Source organism: Populus nigra, chromosome 12 (genome assembly GCF_951802175.1).
Source record: "Populus nigra chromosome 12, ddPopNigr1.1, whole genome shotgun sequence".
NCBI classification, from domain to species: domain Eukaryota; kingdom Viridiplantae; phylum Streptophyta; class Magnoliopsida; order Malpighiales; family Salicaceae; genus Populus; species Populus nigra.
The window spans coordinates 13,449,904-13,472,183 of record NC_084863.1 but is presented as its reverse complement, the minus strand read 5'-3'; the positions used below and the strand labels follow the sequence as shown (position 1 = coordinate 13,472,183).

Sequence of the window (22,280 nt, the reverse complement as noted above, 5' to 3'; positions counted from 1 at the left end):
GAGTTTTAAATGCCCCACGAGCTAAATATTTTGGGTAAACTACATTTTGGTCCTTATATATTTAACAGCATCTCACTTTGCTCTCAATTGCTTAAACTCTTGCCATATCATTCATATATTTTCCAAAAGTGTAATTCCTTAAAGAAATAAAATACTTTTTTATGAGATATTTGAGACAAATAACACCTAGACTAAAGTTGAAATTACAATAATGCCATTCTCAATTTGTACGGTATTCGTTATCCAATTTTCGTTAAAAAAGGCAGTCCTCTTCTGCAAGAGTTTTGGAAAACTACGAGGATGATTTTGAAGGGTATTTAGCACTAGAACCCAAAGTGAAATACTCGAAAATCTGTAGAAAAACTATATTTTTAACATTTTTGTTCCATTTTTCTTTTCTTGAAAAGACCAAGCAACTTTATCTGCCGGTAAGAAAAGACACCTAACAAGTTATTTATAACAAAGACTTACCTGTTTCACATCTTCATCATTCAATCTCCAAAAGTCTTCTGATCTCTGCGAAAAAAGTGGTACTGGACACAGAAACCCCAAAAAACCAGAAAAAGATGGCGCAAGAATCATCAATCAACACAGCTTCACGTAGAACCAGAATGCTAAACAACCATCTTGTTCAATCTCCTTCAAAACCCACTTCTTGTCTTCAATCAAATTCTTGTTTAAGCTACTCCCCACCAGAACTAACAGAAAGTTTCGATTTTGACATCAAAGAAATGAGAAAAATTCTTGATTTCCACAACTTAGAGGATAGGGACTGGTTGTTTGGTGTTATCAAACAAGGGAGAGTGTTTAATGGGAAAGAGAGAGGTGGGAGGTTGTTTGTAAGCCCTGATTATAATCAGACAATGGAGCAGCAAAGAGAGATGACCATGAAGAGGATTGAGTATTTGTTAGAAAGAGGTGCTTTTGATGGATGGTTGACAAAAAAAGGGGTTGAAGCTGAATTGAAAAAGTTGGCTTTGCTTGAAGTTATTCAGATTTTCGATCACTCGCTTGCTATTAAGATTGGTGTTCATTTCTTCTTATGGTACTGTATTGATTTCTGTTTTGGATTAATGGGTTGCTATTAGATTATTAGTTTTCATTTCTATTTTTTTGTGGTTATATTGTTTCTTTCTGCTATTATTTTTGGGTATTGGGTCAATGGGTTAGTGTTAGTTTTTCTGTTAGTTTCTCATTGATTTACTGGGCTTTAATGGAGTGGTAAATATGGAGCTGTTATGTTGTCTATTTGGTTTCTGAGAAAATCTGAGGGAAAGAGTGAAATTTCTACTTTTAAATCTAAAGAATTTTGTTCTTGACATTCTTTTGGTTGTTTGGAATTAAGAAGTAGAAAATTATTTTTAAAAAAAATTAATTTTTAGGATGGTTTTAGATTGTTTTGATCGGTTAATATCAAAAATAAAATTTTTAAAAATATTATTTTCATATATTTTCAAACAAAAAATATTTTTAAAAACAACCAAAACAAACGCTTCCACAATTTCCAGAGTATAAAAATGCTGATTGCAAAGGTATCATGAATCATGAAAACAGAAACTGAGGTTGGTTTACTTTATTGCTTTCAAGGACATGTCTTTTTTGGACTGAATCCAGGTAGTCCAAAATGGAGGAAATGTATTGGTATTCTGTGGAAATCCTTTGATGAAATATACCAGGAATATTGAAGAAAAAATGGTAAAACTGGCTTTTAGTTCTGAAGTCTTGTAATGGATTCAATTCAGCAGGAATATGGAAGAAAAAAAACTGTAGTGTTGAATTTTTGTATCTGTTCAATTTAGCAAGGCTTGTTTTAGGGTTCAGGAGGAAAATTTTGTTAGCTGAATTTGAATTTTTTTTTTTGTTAATTAATTTCAGGGGTGGTGCTATCCAATTTATGGGCACAAAACGCCACCATGACAAGTGGTTAAGAGACACTGAGACTTTTGCAATCAAAGGTTGCTTTTCTATGACTGAGTTGGGGCATGGAAGTAATGTATGTGAAGGCTGCCAATTTTTGTGTGTGTCATTACTAAGGTTTCTATGTGGTTACTTGTGCTCTATTGTGTACATTTGACCTCTTTCCTTGTTTGATGTTCTTAGGTTCGAGGAATTGAAACAGTCACAACTTATGATTCAAAGACGGGAGAGTTTGTAATCAATACCCCATGTGAATCAGCTCAGAAGTATTGGATAGGGGGGGCTGCTAATGTAACGGTTTTTCCTGAACACATTTTTCTGTTAAGGCCATTCTTTGTTTCATTCTTCCATACGCAATTTTGTCCATGTTGACACAATTTTACTGGTATTCAGCATGCAACACACACTATAGTCTTTTCTCAGCTCAACATAAATGGGGTGAATGAAGGGGTCCACGCTCTTATAGCCCAGATCAGGGATGTAAATGGAAACATATGCCCAAACATCTGTATAGCTGATTGTGGCCACAAAATTGGTTTGAATGGTGTTGATAATGGTCGAATCTGGTATTTATTAATCACACTTTTCTTTTCTTGTCAATTACTGTTTTGTTAGCACATGATGAATGCAATGAGGATTTTGGGGACTTGTTTTCAGGTTTGACAACGTGCGAATCCCCAGAGAGAACTTGTTGAATTCGGTTGCTGATGTTTCACCAGATGGTCAATATCTGAGTGCAATAAAAGACCAAGACCAAGTAATTATTTCATGCTTCTTTCATGTTCTTTAATTGTCGAACAAGCAAATAAGTCAATTGTCATGTGTTTTTTTCCAGAGGTTTGCAGCATTCTTGGCCCCTTTGACATCTGGTCGTGTAACTATTGCTACTAGTGCAATTTACTCTTCAAAGGTATTGAATCATGGCAGTTTTCATTATATTTAGAGAATCATTTACTGAAGACTACAAAATTTTCTGTAAGGGTGATTGTTTACTGCTAATGCATATTCCTCTTTAAGGTATAGGATTATGCACCAGCTCTACTAGCCATATTGGATTGGGCTACTTCAAAACAGTTCCGCGGTTCAATATTGGGAACTACATAACTCTTTTGTTTAGATAATTACTTTGAGAAAAGCGGATGATGCACCTTTAGTAAGCCTATTTGCTCATCAAAGGAATTGGATTAAGGTTGTGAATTAAATCATAAAGATGACATGGAGGATGAGTTCTAAGTAATGCATTAAAAGGATTTAATTATCTGATAAGAAAGAGTAATTTTCATACTACTCATTAAAGCTTTGCGTTCATGGTGTATTGTATTTAAACCATGCCTTCATAACTGGCTGCTTGATTTTCCATTAATATGGATGTCATTCTTCTCTTGTCAGATTGGTTTGGCAATTGCCATTAGGTATGCCTTGAGTAGGCGGGCATTTTCTGTTACTCCTAATGGACCTGAAGTCCTTTTGCTTGATTACCCAAGTCATCAACGCCGACTCTTGCCTCTTCTTGCCAAGTCGTAAGTATCTAAGTAGTTGCTATGCACTCATACTGAAATTTGTAATGTATTAACTCTTTTGGGATGTCAAATTGTGCTTCATACATGCAATTTCAAAGTAGTAAGATCCATGGTAATAGTGAAGTTTCAATTGTTCTCAAGTTTATTGCTTGCATCTGAGGAATTTTACAATTTGCTCAAGCCCTAGTTTGACATCAGTCATCTGCCTGTGTAATGTGCAATAATTGTGTTTATTCATTAGTTCACTCTCATGGAGCCATTGTCATTTATTGCTGAGGCTGGCTTTTTCCTTTTTCTTGAATTCCATAAAAAAGATTATTGTTCTGTTTTTATGTGAAATGTTGATATGATGATTGGGATCTTGCAGACTATGGTCTGGAAAAATCAGAAAATGTCATCCGATTGTTGTCTTTTATCAAAACACCATTTTTATTGTGCAAAAAAATTGTATCTTCAAGACCATCACTAGTTCTGTGAATAGTAGATGCTCCAGTTGTAATGAATCCTCCAAAGCCCTTGGCAATGCTAGTTCTGTAAACTGGCCATGCAACTTGGTTTTGGAACTTCTTCTGCGTCGCAGCTGCTTATTGCTTGTAATTTAAATAAATAAAACTCTCATTCTGACTTATTTCTTTTCTCTTCCCCCTGGAATGAACCCTTGTCATGCAGGTATGCTATGAGTTTTGGCGGAAATTACTTGAAAATGATGTACGTGAACAGAACCCCTGAATCAGCCAAAACTCTTCATGTTGTTTCAAGTGCATTCAAGGCTATCTTCACGTGGCATAACATGAGAACCCTCCAGGTGAGGAGCTAGAACCGCATATGAAATTTAGGTTTATGGTAAAAAGCCTTGCTGAATTTCATTGTATTCATGTTCATTAGGAATGCCGTGAAGCTTGTGGAGGACAAGGCTTGAAGACTGAAAATCGAGTTGGTCATCTGAAAGGTGAATTTGATGTCCAGTCAACTTTCGAGGGGGACAACAATGTTCTCATGCAGCAGGTACATTGTATTGTCTTTATTTGGGTGAATGTCTGAAAAAAAAGAACTATTGGATGAAAATCGAGATTTTTATGTTTTTGGTTTTGGGCGGTTCGGGCTGCAAGGTGGGGATGGGGGAGTTGGCACAACTAGGCACGCTTTATGAGCATTCTGTATGTGTCTGTCTATCAGCCATAAAAAAGAAGGTGACTAGGACTTAAGATCTATGTGGTGATGCAGGTGTAATCCAAGTAGATTGAACAAGGCTTTGAGTTAGACAATGGTTTTGAGCTTAGAACATCCAAAAACTGATGTGTTACAATTTAAATGGAATTAAGTTTACTAGCACTTCTTTAAGATTTCGGTTTGAAGCAGTGGATTTTTGTTTCAGGTCAGCAAGGCACTCCTTTCAGAATATGTAGCTGCAAAGAAGAAAAACAAACCTTTCAAAGGTTTGGGATTAGAACACATGAATGGACCCGTCCCTGTAATTCAATCTAATCTTACAAGCACTACCCTCAGGAACAGCCAATTCCAGGTAATATATATTGTCTAAGTTTGTAAGCATATTAACCTTTCTCAACATATGTCATATGCCTAACCGGTTGTGTGCATCAGATGAATGCTCACTGCTTGAGGGAACGAGATCTTCTGAACCGTTTTGCTGCAGAAGTTTCACTTTATCAATCAAAGGGAGAAAGCAAAGAGCGAGCATTTATTCTGGTAGGGATGCTTTTCTGGTAATAAAGTTGGTGCTTTCCTGTTCCACACCTGTCATTCTGATTGTTGTTGTTGATGAGATTTTGCTTTAACTATTGGCACCAGAGTTATCAACTTGCAGAAGACTTGGGCAGAGCTTTCTCAGACAGAGCTATTCTGCAGACCCTCATTGATGCTGAGGCAAATGTATCTGCTGGTTCCTTGAAGGTAAGAAATATAGAAATTACTCTTGTATTTTTCTATATTTTTCTACACATTAGCCTAATGATATAGTTCGTAAAGCTTTAAACCATTTTGTGATGTCCTAGCATAATAAGAATGCATCATGACTGAAGGAGTCAGGTATAAATGAATTGCTGTCGAAACAAGTTTTTCTTACGCAAGGAAAAATAGAATTTGCATCAGAATTAAAAAAAAAAACATATATCTGAAGCTTTGAAGGGAATTATACGTGAGTTGAAGTTCTTCAAACCATGCCTTGGTAAAATCTCTCTCTGATTCACCAAAAAAAATAAAAATAAAATTATGGCAATCTGACGAGTGGTTAGAACTTGGAAGAGTTCAGGGAAGTGGGTTGTGGAAGAATTATTTGAGCTAATGAGATATGGTATGAATCGAAAGTCAGAAGGGATGTTTAAAATTTCTTAATAACATCAGAAATTCAACTGCAGTCTTCATTGCTTTTTCCAAAATCTTGACCTATAAGGAACATCAGCAAATAGCCTAAAATGTCTGGTAGGGAACATGTAAGATGTTGGAGAAGGGAGAACCTTATCTTGTTGCTGAATTTGTGGGTTTGCTTCCTCTGCAGAATGTCCTGGGTTTGTTGAGATCCATGTATGCCTTAATCTGTTTGGAAGAAGACGCCGCATTCCTTCGGTATGGGTACTTATCAACAGACAACGCAGCTGCTGTGAGGAACGAAGTGACAAAACTCTGCGGAGAATTGCGACCACATGCACTTGCACTGGTCAGTTCTCTCGGCATTCCTGACGCCTTTTTGAGCCCCATAGCATTTAACTGGATCGACGCCAATTCATGGTCTTCAGTTCAGAAATAGTGCCTTGAATCGCTCTCTTTTCTTAAGCAAGAGTTTGATTGTTTCCCTTGCTTAAAGTCTTAATAAGAAATCGATATGACAACCCAAATTGCTGTGATGGTGCTCATCTGTACGTAAAACTATCTATTAATAAATAATCATCATTGTTCATGTTTATTAGAACCAAGTCACATCACATCTGCTCTTAAATTTACATGGACTGTGTTGCTTTTGCATCTTGCTTCTGTCAGAAAGTGGAAGAACAAGGCTTGTACAAGGAAAAAAAGAAAGAAAAGAAACGCAAGTGTAAATTTCATAAAGACTAAAGACAACGATTTAAATTTTGAAAAACAAAAATATTTTATTAGGTGGGTTTTTATTTTCTTATTAATGTGTTTTTTTTTTACTAAATCATATATATTTTTTATTAGTAACATGTATCTCTTCATAAAAATTAATTCATTTGAAGATTTATTATTTTGATAAAAATATGCTTTCTTTATTAGAATTATTGTTTCCTAAATAGAAAAAAAAGCAAATTTTAATTAAAAAAATATAAAAATCATGACGTGATAATTTATACACGCAATAAAGAAAAACATAAAACAAAGATTAATTTAAAAAAATGTGTAAAAAATTTATAAAATAAAAAAATAGATATTTTATTCTCATTTAATATACATGAACATATATTTTTATAAATCTTGCAAATTATATAAGTTCTTATATAATAATTCATACATTAATCATGAAAATTATTATAAAAAATATAATTTCATCTGAAAATGATGCAAGATTTTATAATATTTAAATTATCATTTTAATTATTTTATTCATAATTAATTTTATAAAATGAAAAAAACTTTAAAATTTAGAGGGTAATATAAAAAGAGGCATAGGTGTGCTTGTGCCTATAATGCAAGTCACTATGAAGATAAAACCGTAGTTTTTAATGTCTATTGAACAATAAAAATAAAAGGTTTATTTCCCCTTTTGATTTCGGTCATTTTCTTTCAATTTTTTTCAACAACAAATGAAAATTCTTTTTTAAAATATTGATTTTTAATTCATAGATTTGGGTCAATGGCTGACTTGTCCCATTCATAGCCCACCAAAATGGCCTCCATTGTTGCAGGTTCCGCTCCCTGAATATCGTGCCGTTCGAAGCAGTGCTTCTCATCTTTTTAAAGATTTGCCGGACCAGTCCTGCAGGCACAAGGGGGAGAACTGTCCTGGAACTACTCTAATCACCGGAAAAAAATCAAACCCTTACACAGAGTAATTTCTAACTCTTTAGTTTACTAACATATGGCTGGGAAAGATGGAAGTGAATGATAGATATATATATCTGCAGCTTCCTTGTGATTAATATATCTGTATTTTTCATAGCTTTGGCTGGGAATATGTTCCATACTGATGTTGTCCTGGTATGTTCTTGATCTTTCATTGCTTTATATATTTCTTGTTTATATATAATACCATGACTTCTTTTTGTCCATGTTTCAGGGATCATCTTCAGAACCTAGTCGTGGCTACTTCGTTGATTCTGCTTTCTTCGGAAAGGATTCTCCTCTCTATAACATTCAAAGTCAGTGTGGATCGAACTCTTACGATATCTGTTTCTGTTCCTATTCCTCGGTCATCCTTAAAATTCCAGAAATGTTTGCACTTCTCCATGAATATACTGTTGCAAAGGTGAATCAGAAGAAAACAACAAACCAGTCGTAGTAATGTATGAGACAGAAGAGAAAGGGAGGATTAGGAACTGAATTCACCATCCTGTAAAGAGCTTAACCAACTGCTAATCTTACTCCCTCTACATTTTCGCCAGCCTATCTTGGATCTTGTTTGTTCGGCAAAACTTAATTTTTTAAAAACTATTTTTAAAATTTTTCAATAGTTATTTGACATTAAAAAAATTAATTAACAAAAAATATTTTCCAGTTAAAAAAAAATTTGACTTGGTTTCCAATAAAGTGTTTTCCTTTTATTTTGAACAGAAAACACTTTCCAGAATTTATGAAAAAATTAGATATATCATATTATTTACTGATTATAACAAATTTATTATATATTTTGTTTTGAATTTTTGTTTTAATTTTACTCCTTAGAATTTGATTTAATTTGATTTTTATATTAAGTTTAGTCCTCATTTTTATGATTGTTATTTTCTTTTCTCTTATTATTTTTTTAATTGAATTTTTTTATCTATCAAATTTGGTTCTCATTCTTTTGATTTTTACTTATTTTATTTGAAATAATTGATGAAATTTTAATTATTATTATTTTAATTTCATCATTTTTTAATTTTTTTATCTGTTAGATTTGATCTCTATTATTTTGATTGCTATTTATTTTATTTGAGACAATTTATGAAATTAGATTTTTTTTAATTTTATTCAACTTTTTAATTTATAAATTATTTTTTAGCTCATTTTTCATAATATAACTAAATACTAAAAAATATTTTTTAATTTATTTTTCATGATACTATTAAATATAAAAAAATAATTTATTTTTAAAAAAAATTATTTTCTAACAAATAAATAAAGTAGAGTTTTTCAGTGGCATATGCTTCAGTTCTCTTCCTCGTTATTTAGAAAAAGTGAGCTGCCGGTTCAGGTAAAGGTAAAAGATACTATCATTAGTGCTTGGAAAACTAGACATCCAACCAATAATCACAATGACATGAATTTCTTCTCTGTTTCGTTTTAAGTTTTTTAAATTGAGCATTGCTTAAATTTGACTGTGGACTAAAAATAAAACATTTGAAACAAGTTTGTGAAACAACTAAGCATTCTTCCCTCCTCTGTGTTTCTCGAGTCTATGAGCTACTATTCTAAATCTATGTCTACTCGCTTGTATTCTTAAATATAGATGCGAAGTCTAAATTTATGGCGTGAATCTTCTCTCGAAATAAATAGCCAGATATACATGGGCAATGAAAAAGGGAATGCAGAAGGGAAGTCGAATGAGATACTTGGAGGTTGGTATTCCTGATTTCAATACAACTCTTCTGTGTGATTACAGTAAATGGTGCTCATTATGTTTGGGAATCCCAACAGTTTCATTTTTCTACAGCATATGATTTCCTATACTCCAATGGTACTAATTTCAATGTGAATGTCTGGTACAACGCCTCCTATAAGGATGCTCCTGCTCTGCGGTTACCACGAGCAGTGAATCTGGTATATAAAGCACCTCAACCCTTCGTTCTTGTCATTTCTTAAGCTGATGTTTATATCTTTGCAGGTAACAAATGCCTACCTTCAGTTGTTTATAGGGCTTGGTGCAGAAGTGACGTTAGGATTTATCAAGGAAATGCCTAAAACTTCAAACGCTCTAATCAAGCTTGATATCGATCGCTTCTCAAATGGGCACCCTCTTCTTTACATGGGTTATTTTACAACTATTCCCTGTACGCATGTGTGATCCATTGCTTGTCAGGATTTATTTACTTTGAGGCAGAATCTTGTTACAAATTTGTTTCTGTTATTTTAAGCCTGCTATGGGATACTCTGACAGGGAGAGAGCACTTACTATTTTACGGAAGACTGAAGAACCTAAAAGGTTCTGCTTTGAAAAGAGGAGGCATTATCATCTTAGCTTTAAGCATGTCAAAGATCATTTACTTTCTTTAAGAAATAGGTGACTGTTGAAGGGGTTTCAGTTGGAAAATTGTCAAAAGGCCATAGAATATCCTCAGCTAATTAGAACCATCTTAATTGGATAAGCTATAAGTTTCTCTTTTTTACCTTCTGCTGCTCTAGGCAGTGGAAGAATCTCTCGAGAGCCTCAAACTATTTGATGGAGGGGTAGCTGACAAACATGCTGGGAAATACAGTGGAGGTATGAAGAGAAGGCTTAGTTGGAGATCCCGAAGTATGTCATTATCACTCTTAAGAACGTGTACTTTAATTTCCTGCATGAAATATTCTTGTTTGTCATAATTCTTGGAACTTAATTCTGCAGGTTGTTTATATAGATGAACCCAGTACTGGATTAGATCCTACTCTCTCTGATCTCTCTAACAATGAGTGTTTCAAATTAATTAAATTTCCTTTTGGCCTTGTAGTTTTGATACCCCTCACAATGCTTGACTTGGTGTTTTCAGCACATTCAATGGAAGAGGCAGAGTACCTTTGTGATCGAGTAGGATTTTATGAAGTTAGCATTGCAGATGTATTTCATGCAGTTAAGGTTGCAAGAGCCAGGCTCCCTGTTTATGCTTGGGGGCTGTCTCCTGATACCACCTTGGAAGATGTCTTCATCAAGGTCACAAGCTCAGCCGAGCAATCCCACACGCCTTGAATTGGCAAAAACTACCATGTGCCCTTAGGCAACCTCTCTGTAGCTCAATTAATATTAGTATTCTTCCATTTCTAGAGATCTCAAACTTTAACCAGTAATTTGTTTAAAAAAAAGTACATTTATTAGTCTTCTTTGTAATCTCTCCTTTGAATGCAACAAATGCTTACAATTTTAATAAGAGACGTATAAAAAAAGCTTTTATTGCACTACGATTACATAACATGATCTCCTGCATTGCCATGCTAAATGCCAGCATTGGAAAATCATACACAAGCATGCATGCATAGCCCGAGGCTCAGGTGAGGAAGGAATAAAATGTTGACAAAGATTTGTTGCGAAATTGTGAGTCAATGGGAGGCTATGGTAGGCAATGGCAGTCTAATGTGCAACCATTCTTGGCAATTGATACAGTGAGAGTAAAGTGAGTACCGATCGAGGTTGTGGAAAAGCTTAGTATAGGTAAAGAGTTAAGCATTTTGCATTGTGAGCTCTTGAGTGAATTGGGTATATTTGAGACTTGGATGAGAAATAAATTTGAGTGATCTTTTGTAATCTCTAGACATTTTTTCGTTATGAAATTCTTTGATCGTTCATGTCTGTGTATTAAATTTTAGATAGTGTTTGATTATTGTCTTGAAGACTTGAACCAACCACATCACAGTGTTGAACCACATGAAGTATTGCATGCAGTTATATGGTGATTGTTTATCCATAATTTATCTTCATAACCATCTGATATAAATTTGTTAATATGTGTATTCTCTGCATCAAACTGAAATCAGAGCCGCCACGGTAAAGCTTTATCAGCTGGGTTTATGATCTGCAGTGAGCCTTCCATGTACTCCTGAGGAAAAACCATTAACGAGCTGATGAAACCCCTGAAAACCAAAAGCCCCTAGACTATCAATCCACCAAGTACAAGTCTTTTAAGTCTATTTACTACTGCGTTGTTAGTTCGGTAACTACTGGATATATTATGTCTCCAGCTAAAAGACGAAGTGGAAACAAGTCAACTGAAGCCGACCTCATGCAGCCATCCTTAGGCTTCCCAGACTCTCCGATCAAGCTCATGAATCACCGGGATTCATTGGAAGAAGAGTTACGGGGTTTGGTAGTGATGTCATTGTTATGTGATCGCGTATACATGGGAATTATGAGCCAACGTGATGAACTTAGATTCAGGACATGCGGAGAAATTGAAGGACCATATGCTGATTATGTTGGAAACAAACCAGTTCGACAAATCTGTATTGCTTTCAGGACCAGTTATACCAGAGCCAAACACCTCAACTTTTTAGATGAGAAGTGGTCTAAGTGGCTTGGAGAATTCGAGGCCAATTCTGTGATATACTGTGCTTTCGGAAGTGAATGAACTGTGGAGAGGGATCGGTTTAAAGAGTTGCTCTTAGGTTTGGAGCTCATTGGCATGCCATTCTTGGCAGCACTTAAACCATCTGCAGGCTATGAGCCAATTAAACTCCCATTACCTGAGGGAAGTGTGAAAAAAAAAAAAAAAAAACAGTCCAGCCCAGCTCACCATGGTGCAAGGTGGTCCGAAGCAGTTTCTAACTGAAGCAGTAGAGGAGACCCAGGAGGTAGGAGGGGGATTTAATTAACCTCCAAGAGCTTTCAGTTGATTTAAAGCTTAAATTAAATTAAAATTTTAAATTTTCCATTCAAGGATTCCAATTTCAAGCTCAAGCCCTTGTCATTCAATTGGGGGGCTAAAAAGCCTCAGGCTAATCAAATCTCAACTTAAAATATAGTTTGTATTATTTTTTAATACATTTTCAAGAATAAAAAAAATTCAAACTTGGCTAATTGGTCACTCTATTCTATCAAATAATCATTTTAATTTAAAATTTAAAATTATTAAATAAAATTATAAAAAAATAATTTACTTTATTACTCTTTAACACAAATAATAATTACTTCAGTACAAGAACGGACATCAATCAAAAACATTATTCAAGAGCAAAGTCTGCCTGCATTCAGTCTTCACCGCATATTCTAAAGAAGTATAATGATGCACATCCATCTTGATTTCAAATATGTTTTGTCAGCATCATAATATATAGGCTTAATAGTAGCAGGGTACACAAATACTAAAACTGGTATCACCTACTGTACACTTAGAGAAGTCCTCTTCAGTATTGACCTTTGTCTCCAACTTAACTGTTGAAGGTGTAGTGGTTGATTACTCTGTACGCTAATTATCTGTGCCAGCAATATATAAAGCAAACTAGGATGTCTCTCCAAATCAACAGAGCAGATGAGCGTCTGCCATTGCTAACTGGAAAGAGAAGTAATGCCAAGATGTTACTAAAGTAGTGAACTTCATCTATACAAAATCACCAGCCATTACTTGCTAAAGAATCATCAGCAATACCTTGTTATAGAATTCTGTTAGTTTCCACAATCAGGTAATAATCTGAAACTATGTTCCACGTAATATGCCAAAGCTATTTAGAAAATGATTGTACGGAATCATGGCCCGGGGCCCATGCAGTGCCAGAAGTTTTGTGATCGTGAGCACAATTAACATCTCCAGAATCAGTTTTCTCTATCAGCCTTTGTCTTTCCCTTAAGAGGGGGGCCGTTATCTGCAGTTACAACAGCAGTGAGCCTTCCCATTTTCTTCTGCAAATCAGCGAGTGGATCCTTTGAAACTTTTCCTTTCGGAGACTTCTTTCCATTAGCAAGCTTGAGTTCTAACCTATATAATGCACATAAATCGCAGTTGTTGATCTCATATTCAAATAAATGCCACTCATGACAGCCTGGAGGTTGTGGATCCATATAATAGGATTTCTTCTGGCCCCCAAGCTCCTTCATCACCTGCTTTCTTGATTCATGCCAACCACGGCCATTGTAGTCTGGCAATGACCTCTGCTTCCTATTTCCGCTGTCAAACGCCCTTCTAGGCTTGTCAAAAAAGAGCCACTCCCTAATTGTTTCACCGTCGAGTAATGAGAGATCAAATAGTTCTACGACATGGAAACAAAATGAATTAGCCAAAATAAGATATGACAACTTTTTCAACCATATTAAGTCACATGAAGAAACATAATTAGCAGACCACATGGAGTTCTGAATCATAGATGAATCTTATACTGCATCAAATAATTAGCTTACAAGTTACAGACCTTGATCATAGATGAACCTTACACGGTATCAAAATGAATTATTCACCATTACTGAATAAGAGCAAGAATGCTGTAGAACAAATATGCAATGTAACAAGAAATTGTACTTGAAAATTAAGCAAAGGGAGAAAGGGGGAGGCACGCATGCGGGCTTACCAGCAGCATTCCATGGGGATTTCATGACAGCAGCCCCTTCACATTGAGGAATACCAACATTCTTACCCTGTATCTTTGCAATAAGGGCGTCAAATAGTAAATTATCCTTCAAATTAATGCCTCTAGGCCGCAAAACTGGGGCCATGCCAGGGGGACCTTCATTTAAGGCCAGGGTAGCGTGAAAGCTGCTACAGTAGTCCTCTAACCATTCAGCTACTTGAGCAGGCCTGGTGCAGTCCCATAATGCACATTTGGGCCCCATAAAAGCAGAAGGTGGAGGGCTGATATACTGCAGATTGTTACTCTCAGCATTTTTTCCACACTCTTCAATGTCATTGGTTCCACCAAAAAGCCCAGGGTCAAATTCTTCATCCAAAGTGAACTGTTGACAATCCAATAAAGTAGTTATATCTGGGGCGCTAACCACTACATTTTGCAAACCAGAGGCGGAGCTGTTGGGTTGATGAAACCCTTGAAATCCAAGCCCCTGACCATGACTATTCACCAAATATTCCTGAAATGTAAGTGTTTTATGCTCATCAGTCATCACCGAGAATATCTTTATGCCATAAAAGATCAAAACTTAGGGCACTAGGAACTGAATACCATGTGAATGACAGTAAATGAATACTTCAGTTGATCACTGAAATTACACATGGACGTGCAAATGAAACAAAAAGTAAAATGAATCATGCTAAAAGCTCAAATCATTAACAAAAAACAGCTCAAGTGCTATGGATTAGCATTTAAGAAATGGTTCCCATCTGAATGTTTATTGTTGTTATAGTCTTGGACATGTATCTTCCCAAAATCAAATCAGGGCAGGTCCTTGCAGTTTTCTCAACACTTGGATAGTTGCATCTATTGGTCTTAAAGTTTTATATTAGAGATGTGTTGGGACTTGAACAAACCACAAGGCTAGTAACATCAAGACCCCCCTATGAAGCTTGCAAAACATAAAATCACCTTCTCAGGCTTATAATATGTCCCACATTGGCTTCACTAAATTATCTTCAAGCAATAGGCTTCCTTTTCTTTTTCTTTTTCTTTTTCTTTTTTCAAAAAAAAAAAAAAAACTAATAGTTATAGCATGCAATAACAGATAACCAGCAAGAAGACAATCTACACCCTCCATGTGAACTATGGCATCAAGCTTCAAAGTAAAATCATAAGAGAATGTATATTCAGTAAGGAAAAAAATAATAATTAAAAGGACCATAATCTTTCTGTGTATGACTTGCCTCAGCCAGGAGCTAACATGGTTTTTTCTTTTTCCAATTTCCATGTCGGTAAACCAGAAAAATACAGTGCAAGACTTAAAATTCCATTTCTTCATACTTGTAGGTAATCATGATGTAGCCTTTTTAAATAAATGAAAGTGTACTACAAAGAACCAAAATGATATGAACTGAGAAGTATGATGCATTTCTACAACTTACTAGTCAGAAGAACATTATAATAATCCCCAAATAGGATCTTACATGTTGAAATGTTGTTAAATTGCCAGGATTAAGGTTTTGAAAATTGGGCTCGGGCTGCATTTCTGGCTTCAAAACTGACTGCATTGTTAGTGGACTTGTGGCATCATCTTCTTCCTCGTACAATTGTAACAAGCGGCCTATGTCATCTGAAAAGGATCCCAGACTGATATCCTACAAAATACCCATCCCAAATTAACTCATCTAAATTCTTTAAAGACAACACCACACTGACAGGCAATACAAATATTTCATTATCCACAATAGCAAATAGGAGATGCTAACAAGCAAAGAATTGGCAGGTGATGGCACATCAAGCTCAGCTTTCCACTCACGAAGACCTTTGTACACCTGCTCCTCCAACACAGCAACATCACTATTCCACCCCTCTTTCCTTGCAGCTTGAAGGTTAGAGAACCTTTCATGAAGATCATTTAGCCGGGTTTTTGCATTGTCCATCAACAGATGGTGCGACACAGATGTGCATTTACTCTTCTTACCTTTCTGCATTGAACCTCTTCCTCCTCAAAATCCTAAAACAAACCAGAATCAAACAATTAACTTTCACACCAAAAATCAAAACTTCTTCGACATTAAGCATCCAAAAAAGGGGGAATAAAAAACTGAAACAGCACAGCATACAGACTTTCCAGGAGACAAAAACCAGGGCACAAAATAAACTAAGAACCCTTTTTGCCACTTGTTTCAATCCTCAAAACCAAATATAACAAAACATCAAAATCAAAACCCACACATCTCACTTATGCATAAAAACAAATATCACCACAAAGCTGAATCTTTCGCCTCTAACAATAATCATAGCAATCGCAAAAAAATATTGATGATTTTTTTATCTAAAACATAAAAAAAACCCCAAAAGCCAGTATGTGCCAATCATCACAGAAACACAGTGAAGCAAAAACAATAAACATAAATTAAACTGAAAAAAAAATAAAAAAGAAAGAAAGACAAGAAATTTATTACCTCAAAAAAAAAAAGTAGGACAGCAGCAAAGGTCTTATTGATGGGGCTGGAGATTCGAGAAAGAAAGAGGTTTTAGTACTGGCTGTAGTATGTTATGGTTTTGGATTTGGAAGGGAAGAAGGTTTGGTGCCCGCCAAACTGCAGAAGCTAAAAGGCTTGTCTTGTACCGACCTTTTCTTGCTGTCTCCTGAAAAAACAAAAATATTGATTGTATTTTAGACTAATTTGCTGAAATCAAACATCATTCATATTTAAAAATATAAATACAAATATCTTATAAAAATAGTAGAATATGCATTAAAATCCGAGTTATATACAAAAAAAAATAAACTATGGAGCTCATTAAAAAAATAAAGAAAAAATCTCAAATTATTTTAGAAATTAATAAAAATCAAATCATTATTTATGAAAGAAAACCAAGACTATTATTTTATTAAAAAATTGCTCATTCTATGATAAATTAACACTATTTAATTAATGTTCTTTTATCTCCTTATTTGATGAGATAATATATCCAACAACAAAACAATTTGATGAGAAAAGGAAGAAAGAACATGACATTGATTGGAATGGATAATTCCATGGTTTTCAATACCAAGTTAATAGTGGATTTTTGAAGGGGAAAAACTACATTAACAAGATGTTAAGAGTATAATTCTTTATATAGAAACAAAAAATAATTTGATTAATTAATTTTTTTTTATCTCATTAAATTGCATAGATCAACTTGGATGTTATCCTATGTTTTAAATTAGATCATGTAGAAATTGAATTAAAATGACCTAGTTAATATGACAGGTTCAACCATCACTTAATCAACATAATCAAAATCAAATTTAATTAAAAAAAATTATATATATTGTTGTTTTTTTTAAAAAAAATATTAACACTACAATATTATATGTGGACCCAAGTTTTAAGGTGTGGCCCAATAACTCGATTGACTAGGTCAAAACATGATTTGCTTATTAAAAAAAATTAAAATGATGTTGATTTAATGTTTTTTTAATAAAAAAAATACTAAGATGGTGATATTTTGGATAAACTTGAGCTAATTTGCCTAAATTATAACCTAGATCATAATCTTTACCGATTTAATAACTTGTTTTTAAAAAATATATTTTTTTATTAAACCATTAACAATCTAAAAAAATAAAAGATATTATCGTAATCAAAATTCAAATAAAAAAGCTAATGCAAACTAAAAAAATTATGTAAGAAAAAGATTTGAATTAAAACTTCAAAAAATAAATGAAAACAAATAAAATAAGGTCAAGCCCTAGCAAGAAACCCAAAAGCCTTAGTGAGCCAAGGATTGAAAACCTAGGCACGTGTGTCTATGTTGATTTCTTTTTTTTTTTTTTGTTGCATGTTGTTTGTTTTTGTTTTTTAAAAAATAAATAATATGTTGTTTAGAAATCCAATTTTTTTTATAGTGATTTCTTTAGTTAAATGATATGTTGTTTAGAAATCAACATATATCTAAATATTTTTTTTATTTTAAAAAAATTATTTTTAATATCTTCGCATCAAAACGATTTAAAAACTTAAAAATACTAATTTTAAAAAAATAATTTTCAAAATTTAATAAAACACCATTTTTGCATTCAAAATGCCTATAAAAGTTGCAATGAATAATTAATAATAAAGTTTGACATAAAGGAGATTATTATTTCATGCTTTTCCTTGAAGATTATTTCGAAAATGATCAAACCTTACTCGAGGCCCAGCATATCACTTACTAGTTTAGATTGCAGCACAGGAAGCTCAAAGAAATTTGTTCAATACTTGGTTAAAGCATAATCAGGATAGAATTTCCATTGAAGACCAGACCTATTGGTATGTATATATCTGAAAAATTACAACAGAAACTCAATATGCAGATGGTCCAGCATAAACACAAAGCATATGTAATTGATTTTCACCCACAAATGGGACCTAGATCCACTAGTATATGATTCTGTCGATTTGAGAATTGGTAACTTCATAAGCACTTGATGTCTGGTCGCATGAGTTAATTGAAGCTTTTGTACAAAGTATTCAGTTCTCGAGTATTGTCGGGGTTCTGTAAAAGCAAACAGAAAACTTGAGGAACCGAGCATAACCTTTTCGCAAAGAAGCTAGGAATATTATATAGAAACGCAATAGATCATGGAATTGAAGTTCAGCCAACGTAGAAAATATGAAGTGTATTGCAAGGAGAAAAATACTTTCCCTAGCGAGGGGCAAGGGTGCAAAGTAAGTTAGGTCAGTTCTTCCAGTAAACTTCTTGCTCTACTTAGTTTATGAGTGATCAAGTTGGCTTTCCATTTCCATCTTCAGTAGCATGGCCGTCCTTGAAATGGGAAAACCCAACAGGACCTCGTCGTCTAGCAAGTTGTTCCACCTCGTCAAGCTTCTGTTTGAGAACCTGAATTTCTTTTGCTAATTCTTCATCTCTTTGCATCATCGCCTGTGACAGATAGTAGGAGAAACTTAGTTCTAAAGTCAAATAGGCAGGGGATTTAACGTCTGTATATTCCTAAAGTTAATGGCAACAATAAATTGGCACAATTATTAGAAGTCTACCCATGTTTCAGGGCTCTCATTCCCCCGCTTGTGTTCACTGTAATTCTTTGCTTTAGTTTCCTTCTTATCCAAAAAAGAAAAAAGAAAAAAGAAAAGAAAAAGAAACCAAGACTGCATGTATAAGAAAAATTAAGATGTATTTTAATCACTTCAAAACTTGACAAAACATAAAAGATCTGCAGTTCTGTGCAATGAGCCAACAAGATACTCCACCATCCACAAAGAAAAACTGCAGATAAAAAAAAAATCATTACAAAATCAGCTAGGCCCTATACTTTTGATACGAATACCTCCACCAATATTTCAATGTTTACAAAGGCATCCATTGCTTTCTGCATCCTAGTCTTCATGGTACCAGCAATCCCTTTATCTATACAAGACATGGTACACCCTATATCCACTATATCCCATCCCTTCTCAACCATCTATCCTCCAAAATGGCAAGAAGCAAAAAAGAATAGAAAACGCAACGAGCAATGCATAATAAGAGGAAGCATCTTAAAAGATGCCTAAGAATGTGAATAGTGTAATTTCAAAATACACTAGCAATAAGCTAAATGAAGGAATAGCTTATTGTAAACCTCAATTTCCTGTCTTTGCTTCTCTTCCTTTCGCGCTTCAGATCTGGAACTTCTTTGCACCTCGAAGATAACAGCAGCTCCAGCAACCTGATAATGTATATATATGTTTAGCCAGCTTATAGAAAAGTAAGTTTGTACAGTTCAGCAGGACCATTCAAAAATCATCATGAAAATAACATAGATGAAGGTCAAATTGACTTCTGGACAGGGGTAAGCTACAATGTTTCTCAGGCTGATAATATTATAGGTACGAAAATAGCAAATTTGGTGCAAATCCACAGGTCGGCTTCCAACTTGCCTTTACAAGTAGTCAGGGGCGAATCTACATTTTGGACAAGGGGTCAATTGCCTCCCTTAATATTTTTAACCCCCCCCCCCCCCCCCCCCAGTCCTTTTACATGAATGCAATTAAAAATGCATCAATTGCCCCACCTTAATTTTTCTAACTTCTCCCATTAGTCCTTTTTTATCTTTTCACATAGTTCCATATAAAAATGCATCAATTTTCTTTTTTCTTGTCAATGAAAAAATATTCCCCCCCTTAAAAAATATTTCTAGCTTCGCCACTGCATGTAGTAAACGGGTGTCAATGATTAATTTTATTTGAAACTATACTGGTTTCCTTTCTTTGATCCATTCACAGAAAGGTTAGGAAACAAAAAGTCTTCCCTGAAATGAGCCCAAAATGAGTATAACAAGCCTCCTGGTGCATTCACACACTATGGCATAGATATCAAATTGCTGTAGCCCTACAATAGTGGAAATTGCATGCCCACATGGTCAAGTAAATCAAAATGTGCATGTGTTTTTTTAAAAGCAACAATAACATTAAAATAAAAAAACAACTGGCAACTTCTGATAACCCAACAACCAGAAAGGCTATTTTATCACCATAGTGTGTACAACATCATACCAGGCCCATTTGAATGATTGTAACTCGTGACTAGTCCTTACAGGGTAGACACATCGCAGACATCGCAGGTTGTGACAAGAGGTATTAGAACCAACCAACTAGTATCTCCAAAGTCTCAGTACACAAGCATGCAGCTCAGACTCATTCATGTATAGGAAGCATATACAAACACAAAACACACATACAATAAACTTTTCCTACCATGGATATGCTTGATTTTTCAGATCCAAATTACACAAACAATAAAGGCAGGAAATGCCAGTACCGAAAACACAAAGAGTTCCCCAATAAGATCTGCAGCAGCTTGGACAGCCTTCTCCTCATCCAATGGTCGTATTACAGCATCAACTGAATGGCCATAAATGCGTCTTTGCATTTTTGTTGTGAATCTATGATTTGCCTGATTCAGTCACAAAATGAACATATTTCTTACATTCTTTATTTCAAACAAGAGAAGAGAAATCATGAATTACAACAAAACAAGTTTCCGGGGACAAAAGACACAATGAAGCGCACTGCAAAAATAGATGATGATTTTCAGCTTGACATCGCATTTCATTGCAAACATAGACAATCATAATTTCTTCAGCATAACAACAAAAACGTTTCCACCTAATCATGAGACACACGCAAGGTAAACATATTTGATGTGGATTCCCAGCCCGTAAAGTAAGAGAAAAGAATCAACCTTGAATGGATAAAAACTTTCCATGCTATAGGAGGCAGGCAGGCAGAGTACACAATGAAAATGGCCATAGCATGTATGTATTACAGTGATTACCTACTGAATGTAATAAAGGCCACAATTACAAATGATCTGGCATTGATTAGAGTGAATCAAATCTTAACAGAGCAACACTTAACAACATATCCTTGCTTACGCAACAGGGTTGGAGTACCACTAATGAATATATACACCAAGTTCAAGACCATCAACCCTGTATTAATAACAAAACCAAGAAATAAACCAGAAAACAAAAGGTACCCCATTAACAAGAACACATTTTTTGACAAAACCCTCCAATCAATTAATTTGATGAAGTTACATTTACCAAGTTCAAGACCAACCCATTATTTAGAAACACAGTATCAGTGATCAAGCAACCAACCAACACTATTAATGCCAAAAAAACAATAAAAATTAGAAAAGAAAAGGTATGCCATTAACAAGAACAAATTTTTAGACAAAACCCATAAAGCAAATAACTTAAAAATGTAAAGAAAAGAAAAAAAGAAAAGAAAAGAAAAAAGAAAACCTGGGCCATGTTGATGATGAAGTGACGGAACTTAGGGTGCAACCCTGCTTCCTTCTTGAGACGATTAGCAATGGGCTTACAAAATGTTTTGAGAGCAAGGGTTCCTAGCTTTACGACTGGTAATATCATACTTAATGTACCTTTTTACGTTCTGTAGCGTTTCTTCTTCTTCTTGAGAGAGCAGTCCTTTCCCTCTATAGGACGTTCTGAAATTTTCATTCAGGCATGATGCTAATTGGACATGCTCCCACTTCTCTAAAAACTTTCCCAAATGCTAAAACCCAAGCTGGTTGGTCCATTGGGCCAGCTCCAGTTCGGTTTGGTTTCATGTAAGTATAGGTTAAGGTTTTATTAGATAGGTAGACAATGCTAAAAAAAATTGTTGAGACAATGATAACAAACCGGGATAATCTATATTTTCCACGTAAAGGAAAGGAAAGAGGAAAAAATAATAAAGTTTAAGATGTAATAATTTAATATTAAATAAAAAAAATAAAAAAATAAAAATTTTAATAAAGAAAAGTCGAAGAAAAAAATCTGAATCAATCTAGGCTAACTCGACAACCTATTATCTGTAATATGAGATCAGCTAAAAAATATTTTTTAAAAAAATCTAAAAAAGACTGAAGTTAAATTAATAGAAAAATTCGAGTAAACTTAAACTAACTTGATTAACCCACAACTCGGGTCAACCCAATAGAAAGAAA

At 34.5% G+C, this 22,280-nt stretch overlaps 3 protein-coding genes and 1 pseudogene across 7 annotated transcripts; 2 read left to right on the top strand and 2 right to left on the bottom strand.

Annotated features, from left to right (window-relative positions):
- Positions 1 to 397: 397 nt before the first annotated feature.
- LOC133669929 (acyl-coenzyme A oxidase 3, peroxisomal-like) lies at positions 398 to 6,357 on the top strand. The gene is made up of 13 exons (XM_062090260.1): positions 398 to 1,045; positions 1,876 to 1,993; positions 2,101 to 2,208; positions 2,311 to 2,483; positions 2,575 to 2,674; positions 2,753 to 2,827; positions 3,307 to 3,437; positions 4,107 to 4,242; positions 4,323 to 4,442; positions 4,813 to 4,959; positions 5,040 to 5,144; positions 5,247 to 5,348; positions 5,953 to 6,357. Exons 1-13 carry the CDS (start codon positions 567 to 569, stop codon positions 6,199 to 6,201), a joined length of 2,043 nt encoding a protein of 680 aa, XP_061946244.1. The 5' UTR covers positions 398 to 566; the 3' UTR covers positions 6,202 to 6,357.
- An 845-nt stretch (positions 6,358 to 7,202) lies between these two features.
- Positions 7,203 to 10,669, top strand: LOC133668922 (ABC transporter A family member 7-like; annotated as a pseudogene).
- Positions 10,670 to 12,373: 1,704 nt separating this feature from the next.
- On the bottom strand, positions 12,374 to 16,485 carry LOC133669286 (transcription factor VOZ1-like). 2 transcript variants are annotated; one of them, XR_009833866.1, is made up of 6 exons: positions 16,256 to 16,485; positions 15,557 to 15,804; positions 15,275 to 15,445; positions 13,794 to 14,307; positions 12,881 to 13,478; positions 12,374 to 12,784 (listed from the first exon to the last, which is right to left on the bottom strand). XR_009833866.1 is itself a non-coding variant. In XM_062089358.1 (5 exons), the coding sequence occupies exons 2-5, from the start codon at positions 15,779 to 15,781 to the stop codon at positions 13,045 to 13,047; spliced, it is 1,344 nt and encodes a 447-aa protein (XP_061945342.1). In that variant the 5' UTR covers positions 15,782 to 15,804; positions 16,256 to 16,485; the 3' UTR covers positions 12,374 to 13,044. The 2 variants fall into 2 exon arrangements, 1 of the variants encoding a protein (XP_061945342.1); XM_062089358.1 differs by having other exon boundaries at positions 12,374 to 13,478.
- Positions 16,486 to 18,047: 1,562 nt separating this feature from the next.
- On the bottom strand, positions 18,048 to 21,828 carry LOC133669507 (uncharacterized). Of its 4 annotated transcripts, none has more exons than XR_009833904.1 (6): positions 21,574 to 21,828; positions 20,583 to 20,717; positions 19,405 to 19,491; positions 18,824 to 18,883; positions 18,466 to 18,707; positions 18,048 to 18,320 (listed from the first exon to the last, which is right to left on the bottom strand). XR_009833904.1 is itself a non-coding variant. In XM_062089677.1 (5 exons), exons 1-5 carry the CDS (start codon positions 21,700 to 21,702, stop codon positions 18,549 to 18,551), a joined length of 570 nt encoding a protein of 189 aa, XP_061945661.1. In that variant the 5' UTR covers positions 21,703 to 21,828; the 3' UTR covers positions 18,048 to 18,548. The 4 variants fall into 4 exon arrangements, 2 of the variants coding, with proteins under 2 accessions (XP_061945661.1, XP_061945662.1); XR_009833905.1 differs by having other exon boundaries at positions 18,048 to 18,321; positions 18,471 to 18,707; XM_062089677.1 differs by having other exon boundaries at positions 18,048 to 18,707.
- Between the last annotated feature and the right edge of the window lie 452 nt (positions 21,829 to 22,280).